Here is a 17,024-nt window from a genome sequence, read left to right as displayed (position 1 = left end):
TCTTTGTAATTAATTTTCGTTAAATGAAAGCTGACAACCTTTTATACTTTTTAAGGGATATTTTTATGAGTTTTCAAGAGATTTAATAATGACTTTTTCTTATATTTTGCAATGTCATGCAATGTCATGGGATTTTCAGGAGGCCCCGGAAAATCAGTAGACCGTGGAAACCTTGTAATTATGAGTTATAATGGTTTAATTTAATAGTTTACACCTAGAATTAGCGCGGGGCCTATAAAAGTGTTGTCCCACTGTGGCCGCATCGGTTGCAGTGGCTTAAGGCCGGCCCTGAATAGATGGATGAAGTTTAGTTGTTATTATAGAAAAAGATATTCCATATGCTAGGATATATATGTACAAATACTCCTTCTTCCCTAGTGCTATTAGAGCATGGAATATATTACCTGGATCAGCCAGGAAAGCCAACGACTTGACAGAGTTTAAGTCACTGATTCTTATCTTATAAAATACAGACGTTACTTCAAAAAAGATGATTACGTCCTACTCGTCATGCATCTAGTCATGCATATTAACAAATGACTTAAATTCTGCCAACGTGCTTGACTAAACTGACAACAGGATACGTGTAGAATGTAGCAATATTCTCTATTGAAGTCACGTCTTTTATTTATAAGATTAAATACGAACACATTTAAAGGTATGTTTGATTATTCAGAATAAATCCTACGTTCTTATTTACCATAACATCCATCGTTTTACTAGAGCTATGTTTAGTACATATGTAGAGACAGCGGCTTTTATTACATGCTATGCTTTTTTTAAATAGTTATTTTTTTTTTAGTTTTATTAATTGTCCAAACTGGCATAAGATGTATTTTAGTTCTGTGGTAAGAAAAACTGGCTTAATTATGGCCTGCGTTCTTTCATCTTCTTCTTTGTAGTTGTCCTAAGACTCGAAAAACACTTGGAACTCTAGGTCCATCTGAACAACTGATCAGTCTGGAATGGATCTAAGCAGATGCCATATTTTACGTCCGTATTACTGATGACTCGTATCCCACGACGTGTTAGTTATAGACGAGGGGGGAGGGGAACTCCCCCATAATCCTTCTCTGCACCACATCAGCCTATTGTGGAAAGGATGGCTGCCTGGTCGTGCGGTTTGCACACTGGACTATCGTTTGGATTTATCGATGGTCCAGGGTTCAAACCCTGCCCGCTCCCATCCCCCGTCGTCCTGCGGGAGGTTTGGACTAGGAAGTAAGCTATCTTCAACTCTGAAGGAACATCCGAAACATGTAAAACATTTTACAACATTTTACAAGGTGTTTAAACAGTGTCTTGGTTGTTAGGGCTCTCTTCCATCCCCGCAAGTGCAAGGGCTTAGTCTTTAGGCATACTATATGGTGGAAATATTATAAATAGCTTTTCCTTTTGGTATATCCGGTGTACACAATGAAGTGTTGATATGGGTTTTTTTTTTTTTAATGTTTATGGGGAGATCTTTTTTAAGCAGTGCAGAAATTTTCGAGCTCTCATATTTGTAGCACAAAATATTCAAAATAGAAGAGGTATAGAGTCTATAGACTGTTGGCTTTATAATTTAAAACAAATGGGCAACTAACTAGCGGTAAAAACGCAGATTTGCTAAAAAAAATATCAATTGATACGCATTGCGATATTGTGAAAATTATGTATCAATTTTCGATCATTTAGATCGCTTATATCACATCAATCTGTCTGGTCAAAGAGTTTGTACACGTTATTTCTCCCACATCCAATCTTGGATTACGTTGTAATTTAGCACAATTATTTCTTGTACCTGACAACACAAAATCAATAACATAATTAACCAAAAACACACACACACACAGACACACACACATGTGGGATACTTTATCATTTATTCTGTAAAAATGTAGGCCTGCGCCAATTATTTATAACACGACCATGTATTGTCCACAGCGTGGAACCAGAGCCGCCGCCTCCACCTCCCCCTGCCGAGGTGGTCGTGACGCCCGTGCCTTCAGCCCTTCCTCCCAACGCACCACCCCCACGCCAGAGCTGCTGGGAGAAGCGAAGCACGATGGAGAAGGTGCTGGTCGTCTTTCTGATCCTCCTTCTGATCGTCTGCTTGGCGGTGGTCGCCATATTCCTCATCTACTACTTCTTTTCAACACCGCCGGAAGGTAAGCATCGGCGTCTCTAACAGTCCGAAATAAGGTGGGGAAACCTTTGTGGCGTGAGGGAGTTCCCTTGAGGCATGTAACCTGCTTGAAAAAAAATAAGTCAATCTTTTTTTTTTTAATACTTGAATACTTATTTTATACAATGCTCGGAAAAAAATATTTAAAATAAATTTAAACTCTTGTAAACTGAAAAAATGTCTATTTTTGTATTAAGATAAAGTCTTGTATCTTAACTTGATAGACTGAAATAGAAACAAAATTTTGTAATAATGTACATTGATTATAGTGTGCAGGTTAGATCACAAGTTGGCAGTTTATAATATCAAATTTTTATCTATTTCAGGTCAATGTTTAACGAATAAATGTATGCATTTAGGTAAGTTTTAAATAATGGAATGTTCATAATACGGTAAAGAAGGATTTGGTAACTAGAGAGATAGAGAGAGAGAGGGGAGCGAGAGAAAGAGAGTCAGAGAGAAAGAGTCAGAGAGACAGATAGCCAGAGAGAGAGAGAGAGAGAGAGAGAGAGAGAGAGAAGGGAGAAGAGAGATGTATACAAACATAGAAATAAGAATAGAGACTGACATGAATAGATAAAAGATATAATAAGAGAGAAACATGGAAAGAAAGAAAAATAAGATAGAAAGACAATGGGGCAGAAAATGACGTCAGTGGAGAGAGAATTTGGAACGTTCAATGGGCCATGCTAAAACAAACTAGAAATTATTGAGGACTAAAAGTTCCGCTTTTTTTTTTTTTAATTGTGAAGTTTGAGATGGAGTTATTAAAAAATCAATAGCTTATATTTTTCAAAAAAGATCTATCTATCTATATATATATCTATATAAATTTATAATTTATGTGTGTGTATATGTGTTATCTGATAATGTGATACATGCATATTTGCTTTAAATTAAAGCCTCTTTAAATAATAATTGTATTTAAGCCACTGCACTTGAATCCAAGATGGACAAGAGTGTTGATCCGTGCACAGATTTCTATCAGTACGCATGTGGAGGCTGGAAAAATAAAAATACTATTAGGCCTGATCGAAAATTGATTTCTCTATCGTCAGTCTTACAGGATGAGACCTATGGTAAAATTAAAAGTAAGTTGAATTCAAACATCCCTACAGTGGCGTAACTAGGCGTTCGGGGGCCCGGTGGCTTGACCTCTTAAGGTCCCTACATTTGACATCATGACATGAGATAATGTCATAATATTTAATGTAAAAACATATTTCGGAGACTCATTTGGGGGCCTCCCTCAAGAGGGCCCGGGGGGATTTTCATATTTGGACACATCTCCCCCACCCTTAGCGACGCCACTGCATTGTTAGTATCTCTATTCGTTAATGTTCTTTGAGCTAAGTCTTTCTCTCTAACTCATTTCTTTCTTAAACTATCAATGTCTATGGCCTCCTTCAGTCCTAGAAATAATATAAAAGTCTGGAACGATGTAACCCAAACAGCAGTTCCCCCATCTCCATGGAGCTGATGTGGTCCAATGAAACGACAGAAGCCGATACAGTTTTGCCGTCTCAGGTTCTTCCATGGCGAAGCACTGCATCCATCAAGCTCTCTAAGGGTCACCGCATACTGAATTTTCCCCAAGACTGATTTCTGAAGCCTTTCCTTGTTTGGATATAGCCACAAAGCATCAGATATTTTGATTTATAGTTTTCCTTCTCATGCCACCCTAGACACAGGCAGGGCCGGATTTATGTATGTGGAGGCCCCGGGACACGATTTTGTTTCTTATTGAAAGCTTTGATGATTGAATGAAAAAATGAATATATCTAAAGGCATGCTTTATTTTAGACCTTTTAATATATATAGGGCCCTTGGTAGAGACTAAATGCATGACGCGTAGGACGTAATCATCTTCTTTTTTGAAGTAACGTCTGTATTATATAAGATAAGATAAGAAGAAACAGTGTCGTAAATCCAACTCAAATGGGTACCTGATTTTAGTTGAGGAAAGTAAAGGCGGTTGGTGCTGGCCATCCCGCTCGTTAATCGTTGGCCAAAGAAATAGATGACCTTAACATCATCTGCCCTATAGATCGCAAGATCTGGAAGGGGGAACTTAAATTTCATTTGGGGCTACCAAGCCCCGCCGTACGTACACTATCATAAGCAACGAAAGGAAAATATGCGACTTTTAAGCGACCAATACTCTGATATTCTTTGAATATATATATCTATATGTTACTAAATTTAACATACAGAAGATAAATTATTATTTCAGTTAACTTGTTGACAGTGTTTGTGTATGTGTTTTGTATGTAGAATTTTTCCCCTTGGCAAAAGAGTTCCTATTATATTGTGTGTATTCTGTGTTATGGGAGAGTGTGTTATTAAAGAGTCTTATGTATTCAGCTTCTAGTATTGGCGTCGCTTATTGAGTTCAGTGTAATATAATAATAGTATAAAAGCGTAATATTGAGCTTATAAGTGTATCATTCTTTAAGCTAACATATTTAAAATCTAAATATATGTCACATAATAGTTGTAATGTAACATTTTTTACAATAAATATAGTTTTTTTTTTTAAATAAACACTCCCTTCGATAACTACGATTTACTTTCCATGTCAAAAATGTTTTAAATTGATTTTAACATTCATAAAATAACTGCAGGCTTTTTCTTTACTTCAAACAAGAAGATGATTACATCCTACGCGTCATGCATTTAGTCATGCATATTAACCAATGACCTAAATTCTGCTAAGTCACTGGTTTTCCTGGCTAGCTCAGGCAACCCATTCAATGCTCTATTCACTGTCGACTATGTCAAGTATGTGACTATGTCTAGATTCTAGATCTAATAACTAGGGAAGAAGGAGCATTTGTACAAATTTGTACCTTACTCTTTGTGTCTTTGTATATTAAAAAGCAAATGAATGAAATCGATTTAAGATTACTAATTTGAAGAAAAGATCTATTAAAATAACATAGACTAGAATAATTATAAAATAGATCTAAAACTTAAAAAAGGTAAAAATTACTCAAATGTACCATTGATACAAGAACTATATATTCATATATTCAAATACATTGCTTTTCCTGCCAAAAGTTTGTCAAAGATTAGGAAAATATTCTATTTTTTTCCAGCACACTAAACTGATGACCACAAAGAAAGAGACACAATTCATATTCCATTTGCTGGTACAAATTCGTGCACAAGCTCCTTCTTCCTTAGTGACTAGTGCCTTTAGAATATGGAAAGGGTTTCCTAAATCACCCAGGAAAACTGACTTAGCAGAGTTTAAGTCATCAATTAACATGCACGATTAGATTGTCACATGAAATGATTAGGACATAATTATCTTATTTTTTTAAGTAACATCTATAATCTATAAGATGACTGATGTCAACTGTTTTATACTTTTTAATGCATTACATCTGTCCACTGCACTAGAAGAGGAAGTATTGTCAGATTTTCCTACAATTGTATTGAAAAGACTTCAAATTTTAAACCTAAATATAATTTTTTTCTATAGCCTCTTTAGAAAAAAGACTTCCAGGAGATCAACTTTACAGACAACAGCCTTCAGCATTCTATGCTGCTTGCATGGATATTGGTTAGTGAATTGTCATTTTATGCTTCAAACTGGTCTTTTATCATCAAGATTGTTTTCCTTTAATACAAACATTTAACAAGAATAAATAAAAATACAATTCAAGTTAAATTAAAATGTAATTTTACACATTTATTTTTGGTAAATTGTTCTATTTTTTTTTATAATCTAACATGTTATCCTTGTAGATAGATTAATACTTAATGTAGTTCAAATTTTTATGTAGGATGAAATTTAAACATGTCACTCGTTTCTTTAACTTACTGGTAAAGCTTCTATTTGCAGATAAACTTAATGAAAGGGGAGATGAACCTTTCAAAAAGCTAGTGAAGAGTGTGGGTAAGTTCCCTTCAATAGACCCCTCATGGCAAGAGACAGACTATGACTTGGAGGATCTACTTATTAAACTTCTAAAATTAGGTAAAGATTAACGAATAATATTTATTATTATTAAAAGGCATTTTAGCATTAGCTGATAACTAAACTAATAACCACATGGTGGTTATATATATATGTGTGTGTGTGTGTATATATATATATATATATATATATATATATATATGTGTGTTCAAACTCTGCCCTGTACAATCTATTGTGGTGCACAGACATATATATGATTCTGTGTATTTGGGTGCACACCATGGGGCAAATCTGATTTCGCACAAGACAAGGATATGACTGTAGCAAATTCAGATTTTACTACTGCTAGGTATGGCAGCTGAAAAGGAATCTGTGCATAATAAAGGCATATTGTTGAATTTGTCTGTTTTTTTAATCTCAAATGTATATGTCTTATGCCATTGTTTTCTCCTTATTGTTAAGTTACTTTCATTAGATTTACAACAATGTCACTGGTATTGAGTAGATAGTTTTATGATGTCTTATTAATAATTTTTATTATTGATTATTATTTTCCTAGTCGTAAAAAAAAGTAGAATTCATTTTCATATATTGATTTATCTTTCTTAAGGTTTCAATCCACTCATTTCCATTAATGTGGCCAGAGATCCAGACAACCCAAATGTTAACAGACTTTTTGTAAGTTCCCCTTTTTCTTTTTTTAAAATAGTGTTATAGATTTTTATTATCTCAGTAACTTCAGCTAAAGAATTTTTAACTTTTTTTTTCTACAATTATGGTCCATGTTCTGATAGAATTAGTTGTTTTATTTACTGCCTAGACAACACTCTTCTAGGTCTTTATATCTTCAATGCTAAACAACATTTTTATTCTATTTTATCTTTCTAAATATGGGGCAGAATAAAAGAAGACAAAATGTAGTTTAATTGTCAAAGATTATTTCAAGAATTCAATAAAATATTTTGCTCTACATAGTTTCTCATGCCAGAGTTTTAAAGCTAATTATTTAAAAAATTTTAATGAGAAATTGGTGTTTATGCTCTGTGCTATCTCCATAATAATTAATAGAGAATTGAAAATCTTATATATATAAAATAGTTTAGTTGAAATTATTTTGTTAGTTTAATTTGAAATTAAAATTAGAAATCTCTTTCCCTTTTATAGAATCAAATAAAATCTGGAACCCAAGATTTATAGTTATTTTCATGTCTTAATTACTACACATTTTTTTACTTTCACCATATAGTTTTGATAACAAAAGACGGAAGGAATAATAATTTAAGTAATTTAAGATGTTTTCCTATCTTGTACATTACATATGTTCACTTCAAAAGAGAAGTCCTTCGCGTGCTAAATTAAGTAAACACACTAAATAGAGACTAGAAAGTCTTAGTCTTTGGATTTTCTGGCTGATTCAGGTAACCCGTTTAGGAAGAAAGAGCTCTTGTAAATGTAACATGTTGCTAAGGCAATATTAATAACAAAAAAAATAATTCTTAAAAACACATGGCTTTAAGGAATTTATCATCTCCAAACTTTTTTTAGATATCAGATGGTAATCCAGCTCTGGTGTTCAACTATGTACCAGATGGAGCCAAAGATAAGAAATTTGAAGAACAGTTGGTGTCTCTTCTGGTTAAGCTTGGTGCCAACAAGACCGTTGCTGAGGAAGATGTGAAAGATATTATTGAATTGTCAACTAAGATTCGCAAAGTAATGTATGAAAAGTTAGCCATCCCTGACTATCTTTCAGTTATAGTTTTACATTATTCTTGACTATCTTCAGTTATAGTTTTACTTTATTCCTGACTAATTTCAGTTGTCTGTTGTTTTTTTTTAATGGTCATTAGAACATGTTTTTAAAAATAGATTTTGGGCTTTCCCTTCACACTTACTTAGACATATGTCCTCCAGCACTGTTTGACACATAGGGAAGTAAGCTTTTTCCACAGAGCTTGGTCGTAGACAACTTCTACAGGTCAACTTCTGGAGGTCAAAGATCTTCAATCTTCTAAGAAGGTTATATGTGGACAGCCTTACCTTTTCTCTCGTTTTTTAAGCGTCCACGCTATGGCTGACTTTGGTAAACATGTTTTGTCTTGCCTACGGATATTTACTATGAATCTCATATGAGGTTTGGTCACTATTTCCCTCAGGGGATGAGTGCCTTTGCAAGACAGGACTTTTGGAGACATGATCATGATATTTTATTCCTAGGATCCTCCTCAGATATTGCTGTTGAGCCATATTTAGTTTCGTTTCAAGCTTTATGGGTGACTTCCATGTCTTGTGAGTGTAGGTGGCTGTTAGGAAAATCCTTGTATTGAGGAGTTGGATCTTGTCTCTGGGCGTATTTATTTGTTTGCTCAGATAGGCCATACTTTTCAGAAGACAGCCTCAGCTTTCTCTATCTCTGAAGCTTATTGAGTTCAGTGTTCTTTAGTGTAATATATTAGGCTTATAAGTGTATCATTATTTGAGCTAAACTCCTCCTTCAATAACTGCGATTTAGAATCAGTAAATATTATTTACATCTTAGCTCAAACCTCCTTAAGGATGGTTGGGGATAACTGCAGGCAGGGTTTGAACTTCAGACCATTGTGATGACACTCCAAAAAGCATACCACATGACCAGTCAACCATTTTCAAGATGAATACTTTAAGGATTATTTAAGCACTTCCATTGATTGGTGAAAGTGCATCATTCACCATGCTCCTTCTCATGCCTGATTTTATGCATTGGCTCTTTTCATTACATTTTTATAAATTGTTAAAAGTAAATACTTTTATCTTAAGCACAAAACTTACCTGCAATAAATATCTCCCCGTTAGAAATAAAAGCTGACATTACTTTCATGGAATCATGGATAACAGCAAGTTACTTGATTGTTTTTTATTCTTTAGAATAAAAATATTGCGACCCTATATAATAAAATAACCTCTTTCTTTTTATCTTCTTTTTAAAAGTTGAAGTTTAAGCTATGTTCCATGAAAAATTAAAATCTTGGATACATCTAGTATTTTTGTTAAAACAGATAAATAGAGTCAATAAGATGGATCTACTTGAACCAACCACACGTGTTCGTCAACTGGAAGTTAAATTCCCATGGGTAGGTCACTGACATGAATTACTGTAATATTTATAGCTGTAGTAATATTGCTTCTATACTTTTATTCTCATTTCTTTCAATGTTATTTATTAGGATTCATTAAATTTTTTGTTTAGTTAAAATGGCTGGATGTGTTTCAAGGTTTAGTTGGCTCTAGTGGCACTGTATATGTTGGTCCAGAAGAAGTGGTCATCAACACAGTACCAGCATACTTTGAAAAGCTGGGCCCTCTACTCAACAGTACTTCTAAGAGGTAGGTTGCTAAATTAAAAAAAAAAAAAAAATGACATACAGGTGACCCTGATCAATCATTCACTTGAACAAAAAAAAAGATATTAAAAATAAGTATTACATTTGTGTATTTTACAGCTTAACACTACTCATTAACTTTTCTGACATTTGGTTTCAACTGTGGCAGCTAATATCTTATCTTATATTATATAATATAGACGTTACTTCAAAAAAGAAGATGATTATTTCCTACGCCTCATGCATTCAGTCATGCATATTAACCAATGACTTAAATTCTGCTAAGTTACTAGTTTTCCTGGCTAGCTCAGGCAACCCATTCCATGCTCTAATAGCACTAGGGAAGAAGGAGTATTTGTACAAATTTGTCGTAGCATATGGGATGAGGAATGTGCCTTTATCTTTGTGTCTTTCTGAGTATTTTATTAAATTTTGTATTTGAAGATTCTGGTTCAGTGTTTTATGTATAATTGCTACTTTACTTTTGCGTCTTTCTAAATTTAGTGATTTTACTAATGGTGTGACTCTATTCATATGGAGGAATATCTACCAATTTGTAGGCCAATAGAGAGAAAAGGGTGGAGGATTACAAGTTATATCAGTAAGACAAGAAGTGTAATCATATAGTCTGCTTCATGTTTCAGCTCAAAATATATTCTATTGGATTCTGGGATATTCTAAGTATGATATTGCTTTAATTCATCTAAAGATTCCAACCTTTGACTTAAGATGTTAACATTATGCCTCAACCAGCTGTCATCTGACTTCAAAGTTGACATAATGTTATACTAAATTGGTCAACCTGAGAAGGCTTACATTACTGTGTTAAATTAATTAAAATATTGTTAATTGATAGAAAAAATATTTCCCTTTAGTTAACCTAAATGTAGATCTAATCATTTAACCAAAAAAAGTATTTGTTAAAATTAGAAAAAAAAAAAATTATATTTTAATTTTCTTTCTCAGAACACTAGCAAATTTTCTCATGCTGCCCACACTATCATTTACTAGTGCCTTAGGAACTGAATACATCACCATCCTAGACAAGTATCGCAAGGTAATGAAATTAAGCTTTTTAACATTTTTTCTTGCTTTTAACAAATAGGGATATCATAGGTGGCTGAGTGTCATAAACCACTTGATTGCTTAACTGAGGGCTCAGGTTTGAGTCCAATTTAGACAACATACTTTTAAAATTTAACTTGAACTGATCCGTCTCTGTGAAATTGCTAAAGACACCAGTGACTCCTATCCCATAAATCATGTCACAAATGATAATAAACCAAAGGGTATGATATGCTAGCATAGTGGTGCTGAGTTAATAGAAACAAAGATGGAAGTGCTTTTTAATATAAAAATTGGATGCAGACTATAAGTTGACATGGAGCCTTGGCTTCCAACAATTTAAACACATTATTTTAGGATTGCGTTTAAACTTGTGACTATGTTACAGGTCTCCTCTATCTAATATATTCAAACTATATAGACTACTTTCCCACCAGTGTCTTCTTCGAGTTCTGCTGTAACTTTACAAAATCTCCAAAAGAACTCTGAAATATGAACACACACACACAAACTTGATTTGCAAATGATGACATCACCCACTGTTCTTAAAACTGGTATATCCTGTGGACTGCCATTCAGTGTTCTCTATGGTCCCGGCTTTAAGTCCTGCCCGCTGCCATCCATTGTCAACATGTGAGAGGTTTGGGCTAGGATGTAATGATCTTTAAAATCTGAAGAAACATCTGAAACATGTACAACATTTTACAACATTTTTGCCCTCACTAAAACTTAAAATACACACTTTCGATCTTTCTCTTATTCATTCCAACTGACCTATACAAGTAAAATTAGATTAGAGATATACACACATGCTTTGACTGTATGCTGGGTCTAACTGTCTAGATGTGTAATCTATTCTTTTTCAGGAAATGCAAGGCATCCAACCAGCACCTCGATGGGAAACATGCGTTGAGAATACCATTCGAATATTCCCAGAGTCAGTCAGCCGCATGTTTGTTGACAATAACTACTACAACCAGACCAAGGAATATGTAAATAAATATTATCATTTATAATTTACAAGCTCTAGGTAATGAAGAAATAATACAAACTTAGGTCTAAATACTAGAAAAGTAATTAATAATTGTCAGTGTTAAAGAAATACAGAAGTAAATTAGAAAATCAAATCAATCTTTTAGTTATGATGGTGGGAAGCGTGGTCGAGAGGCTAAGTGCGCTTGAACTTGGCTTGTCTTGGCTACCTAGAAGGGGGCTCGAGGTTTGACACCTGACTCTGGCAGAGTTGCGTTTACTTAGCGCCTAAAGGCAGCACGGAAAACCAACTCCTAGATACCCCCTCCCCCCACCGTTCCGCAAATGAGATTGTACCAAAGCGCTCTGAGCATGCTATAAGCATGAAAGTAACGCTATATAAAAGCTATAATAATAATAATAATAATATTTGGAGATGAAATATTTAGACTTTTAATTTAATAAGAAGTTTGTAATAGTTTGTAATCACGTTTATGTGACCTTTGACCCTTCCCACTTAACTTGAGCAAGTTAGTATTTGTTATTGATTAAAAATGTGTACTACTAAATTTATTGTATTAATACAAATAGCTGATGCATCACTATCGTGTTATGTTTTAAGTGTTATGTTTAACAGGTACAAACTCTGGTAAATGATCTGACTTTAGCATTCACACAAATGTTGGATGACAACGATTGGATGAGTGATGAAACTAAGAAGGCAACTATCACAAAGGTAAGGCTCTGAGTTTAATGATGTGGATGATTTATTTTGACTGTGTGATAATAACCCTAAAAACACAGAATGATGATTATTTTTTTAATTGTTTTTTAGATATTGAAGATTGATACTGATTTTAATTGCACAAACTTATTCTGTATGATTTCATTTTCATTATTCATTTATTTTCTTGAACATAACAAGTTTTGAATCTTTTTTTTCTAAAAATGTATCTAACAAAAATTAAGTAAAAGTGACCTCACCATTCTTTTATTTTGCTCATTTCAACCCAAACTTAATTTTATAGAGTAATTTGTTTCAACTTGCCAATGGTATTTGTAATAAAGTAATTAAAAGATTAACAAATCCCATGCTAAAATGATATAAGAGCCTAATTGAATTTTTTTTTATTCAGAAACGTTATAACTGGACTACTTTATTTTTTTCATGAATAGCTGAAATCACTGCAAGCAAAGATTGGCTACCCAGACTACATTATGGATAATGCAAGATTGAACAATCGCTATTCATTTGTAAGTTGAGAATACTTCAACATCTTTTCTTCTATTTCTGATTTGTGTCTCTGTTATTCGTCTTGAGATTTATTTTGTAATCAATGACCTAAATTCTGCTAAGTCACTGGTTTTCCTGGCTGACTCATTCCATTCTAATAACACTAGGGAAGAAGGAGTATTTTGACAAATGTGTCCTAGCATATGGAACAAGGAATGTGCCTTTATCTTTGTGTCTTTCTGAGTATAAAATTAGGTTTTGTTTTTGTCTTTAAAGTTTATGGTTCAATGTTTTTGAATGATTGAAGATAGTTTACTATTAATTAAGTCTTATATCCTGATTATCATTAACAATAGACAATAAAACTATCATGTCATTTTATTTCTTATTATTGTTATTACTTAAATTTATTTCTAACAGAATGATATATTTTTTTTTGTTCTTTAAAATTTTAATTTTTATTTAATCATTAAATTAAAAGAAACTCTGTCAACTTATCTGTGGATGTTGCATTAATAAATATGTTAAAATGTGTACTTTCATGCTTGAGTCAATCAGACCATGATTACAACATTTAATTATTTCTTCTATTTGATATCTGTATCAGTCTTATGGCAAGCATTATTTGACATTGTCTTTAAGACTTATGTCAAATTTGGATGCTTTTTGTATACTTTTACAGATTCCAGTTAAAGATACTGAATACATGGAGACTGTGGTGGAAGGCACCAGATTTGCTGTAGCAGAGAATTTCAGAAAGTTGAAAGAGAGTCCAGAAAAAGATTTGTAAGTCCTATTTATATTTGGTATGGTTTATTTAGAACAAGTGTTTTATTAATAATACTGTTTTTGATCATTATAAATAAGTAAATCTAATTCAATTTAAGATATAAATTCGAATAGAGTTAAACATTACAATAAAATTAGGAAAATCCAAAAATAAAAAGTATGCTATTACAGTACAAGGAAAGTAAAAGAAATATTGTTGGTTCTTTGCATTAATTTATAAGTAGGCCTACCAATCTTGAAGATTGGATATTAACTTACACCTTCCTACTTTAAGAATGACTTTTTTTAAGCCAATTCAGTAAAAGGAGTTTAGTTAGAGTTTAGTTACTTGTGCGCTCCCAGGGGGAGCATAGGGCTGCAACCACACCTCTCCTCCAAACTTATGTTCTGAGCAGCTTTCTTCATCTGCTCCTATGTCATTGCATTACCCTCAGCTTCACTGATGACTGACCTCTTTCAGATTTGCTTGGGTATGCCCACTTTCCTCTTTCCTTGCGGATTCCAATCAAGTGCCTGCCAGTAAAGGGAATTCAGTATTAATTCTATAAAATAAAAAAACATTACAGGTTTTTTGTTTCTTCTAAACACTCATTGATTAGCTTAAACATTTAGTGCAAAACAAAAACAAGCACACAAAAAAATCTTTTCTTTTAAAGAAATATTCTATATTATAAAATTACATAAAATCTCAGATGACATTAATGTGAACATTGACCTTCTCTTATATCTAATAGACAAAAACTAAGTTGTATTTTTATTCTCACTTAATACACATAAAAAATTAAAAGGTATATCTAAGAGGAATATGTTAAATTATTCAATCTAGCTGATTGCTAGATAGACAAAATCATCATAAAAATCACCAAATTAGCACATATTAAATTGCAGATATGAAAACATAGACCAATTTTTGGTACTATACCAATCATGGAATGTTTGACCTAAACAAAAATTAATTAATTTGTTAACCTAGAAAAAGAAATTGACCAATCAACCAAGAATAAGAACATTGATCTCTATTTACTTAGGATACAAATTAAGAAGAAAGCTAAGAAAAGGAAGGGGTAATGATTCCAGGGCCTGAGAGGTTCAAATCCTCTCTTGCAAAAGCCCTGGACAGAAACCCTGCTGTTGTGTCTAATACATCTATTTCACCATACATGACATGAAATCCTGGTTACCCAGACTTGTCTCGATGAAGATCAGCAATAGTCTGCTGCAGTCATTATGAGAGACAGTTTCCTCTTCCTCACTGCAGAAGTGAGTTGATGTTTGGTCTGAACCGTGCAAAATATGAACCAACGGTATAGTGGCCCATCCTACACTGTGCTTTAAAAAGCTTGTTCAGGCCTGGACAGCCTACACCCCGGATAGGCGCATTCAGGGTGCCTCATGTCCCCAGACACTGGATTTTTTTAGACTTGTCCTAGCACTATCAGTTTTTTCCTTTCTTTTGTTAAAACTTGTCAAAACATGAAGTTAAAATAATAGGAATTTATACAAACTCAGGTCTGACCTTGTGAATATTTTCTAGGATTAGATTCTACTGAGGTCCACTTTTGATGATCTCTAACACTAACATCTAGACACCTTTTCTACATGCTCCAACTATTGTACCATGTAGGATAACCATTGCCAAGAACTATGTGTCACAGTGTTAAAGTGCTCATCACCCTTTGTTACATGTCTGCCATCAGACTAATGAAAATCTTGTCTATTTCTTTCATGATTTGTTATACCATGTTGTGGGCTAATCTAATCTGACTTCACTTCAATCTCAATTATTACTTCACATTAGCCACAGAACATTACAAGTTAAAAATATACTTGATAACAACTTTCTCTGTTATAAAATGACACCTTTATTTATCACTGGGAAGTCTGTCTAGTCTTCATAAACGTCGCTATTTCTAACTACCATCCAAAAAACTAACTACTTCTATACTATTGCCATGTTGCTACCTTGTCTATTCTACTATGTCATTCACAATACACAATATATTTGTCTAACAAAACTAACATACTCTCTAAACTAGTATATAACATCATTATATGATTGTTTTTTTTTTTTTTTGTGAACTTCATGCTTTAGATTTTTTATTTCTAGCTAACAGTCAATAGGCTAAATCTAAAAATTTTTTTTATTTGTAGTTTAAACTTGGTATTTGTATTGATTATTGTAGGTGGCCTGTATATCCAGTATCTGTTAATGCCCACTATGACCAACGTAATGAAATAGGTAAAATGTTTGTTGTGAATACATTCCTAGTTTATCATTTAATATAGTTTTAAAAAATTTAATTCATTACTTTTCATCAAAGGCAGTGAAGAACTAGAGCTCAGTGGGAGACCATCTTAACTATCAACAAATTTCAGGTTACCCTAAAATCTTGACCAAAAAAAATGTAACTGTGGTGATTATGTTTTGTGTATAATATTGTTAACGGTACGTCAAAAAACCTTGGTTGTAAAACTGAAAGAATTCTATGTTTATTCATTAATTTTACTATTATTTCATTGGTTCATTGGTTGGGACAAAGTGGGGTGACAGCCCTTGAGCTTTGTTATTGTTGACAGTGGGACCGGAGTTTTGTGATAGCATAGTAGGAGCCATTGTAAGGCAGTTCTGATAGTTAATGTATATTTAGGAAATCCGCTTTTGTTGGCTACAGTTATAATTTATTCATATTGCTCTATTAAATATTCTTATTTCTAATGCATCCCTGATGTTTCTTGAAGTATTGCATATGTAATGTATCCATGTCAAAGTCATAGGCTAGAAGTTCACAACAATCACAACAGTAACACTACCAGGATTGGAACTCATTTGGGTGGCCAAATATCCCTATAACCACTTGACCATAATTTTAAGTTACAACATAAATGTTTTTTAAGCCCTCTGTTCTAGACACTGCTACAGAGACACATTATTTAGACAATAAAATTTAAAGCCTCTGCTAAACCAATTTAAAATTTATATTTTTAATCTGGCTGGTTTTCATTAAAGTAAATGGGTATGGTGCTTTAAGAAGGTTCTAAAAGGTTGAAGATTAATTACAATGGCAATGATTGTAGACTAATATTGCATAACAGAAAGTCATGATAGGATGAATCCCTTAGATCCAGTCATAGTGATTTTGTGAAAGTATGTAAAAATACTTCATCATTTCCTTTCAGTGCTCCCAGCTGGTATCCTACAGTATCCAATTTTCAATCCAGATTATAGCAGGTAATTACTGATGTGGTTACTTATTCATTGTATTACAATGATTATGCTTAAATAAAAAAAAAGATTATATTGATGAAAATCAGTACATTTATTGTTTTTAATAAACACATTTATTACAGTGGTAATTTAAACACTATTAGAACATTACATATTTCTTAATTTTTTTCTCCATTCTGATAATACATTTCAGATGTCCAACAGCATATGTAGGCCTATATCTTAGTTACCATGTTCTGAATAGACATAAGGTTTTATCTGTTTTGAAATATTTTAATGTTTTACTT

At 33.1% G+C, this 17,024-nt stretch overlaps 1 protein-coding gene across 4 annotated transcripts in view; it reads left to right on the top strand.

Annotated features, from left to right (window-relative positions):
• LOC106066758 (neprilysin-like) overlaps nt 1-17,024 on the top strand; it is a 42,365-nt gene that overhangs the window by 18,709 nt on the left and 6,632 nt on the right. For 3 of the 4 annotated variants that reach the window (XM_056026098.1, XM_056026097.1, XM_056026099.1), the window contains exons 3-18: nt 1,927-2,150; nt 2,494-2,526; nt 3,097-3,258; nt 5,655-5,735; nt 6,018-6,152; nt 6,703-6,770; nt 7,638-7,805; nt 9,128-9,202; nt 9,319-9,455; nt 10,418-10,508; nt 11,383-11,508; nt 12,126-12,224; nt 12,665-12,742; nt 13,405-13,508; nt 15,695-15,750; nt 16,689-16,740. In XM_056026098.1, coding sequence (XP_055882073.1) covers nt 1,927-2,150; nt 2,494-2,526; nt 3,097-3,258; nt 5,655-5,735; nt 6,018-6,152; nt 6,703-6,770; nt 7,638-7,805; nt 9,128-9,202; nt 9,319-9,455; nt 10,418-10,508; nt 11,383-11,508; nt 12,126-12,224; nt 12,665-12,742; nt 13,405-13,508; nt 15,695-15,750; nt 16,689-16,740 — 1,689 coding nt within the window. Of the gene's footprint in view, nt 1-1,926; nt 2,151-2,493; nt 2,527-3,096; nt 3,259-4,534; nt 4,558-5,654; nt 5,736-6,017; nt 6,153-6,702; nt 6,771-7,637; nt 7,806-9,127; nt 9,203-9,318; nt 9,456-10,417; nt 10,509-11,382; nt 11,509-12,125; nt 12,225-12,664; nt 12,743-13,404; nt 13,509-15,694; nt 15,751-16,688; nt 16,741-17,024 lie in introns of those variants that run through there. The other variant, XM_056026100.1, reaches the window with a different exon arrangement.

The sequence above is a fragment of the Biomphalaria glabrata genome, chromosome 4 (assembly GCF_947242115.1).
Source record: "Biomphalaria glabrata chromosome 4, xgBioGlab47.1, whole genome shotgun sequence".
NCBI lineage: Eukaryota > Metazoa > Mollusca > Gastropoda > Planorbidae > Biomphalaria > Biomphalaria glabrata.
The sequence above is the reverse complement of the archived record's forward strand: the minus strand, read 5'-3'. Positions and strand labels throughout refer to the sequence as shown.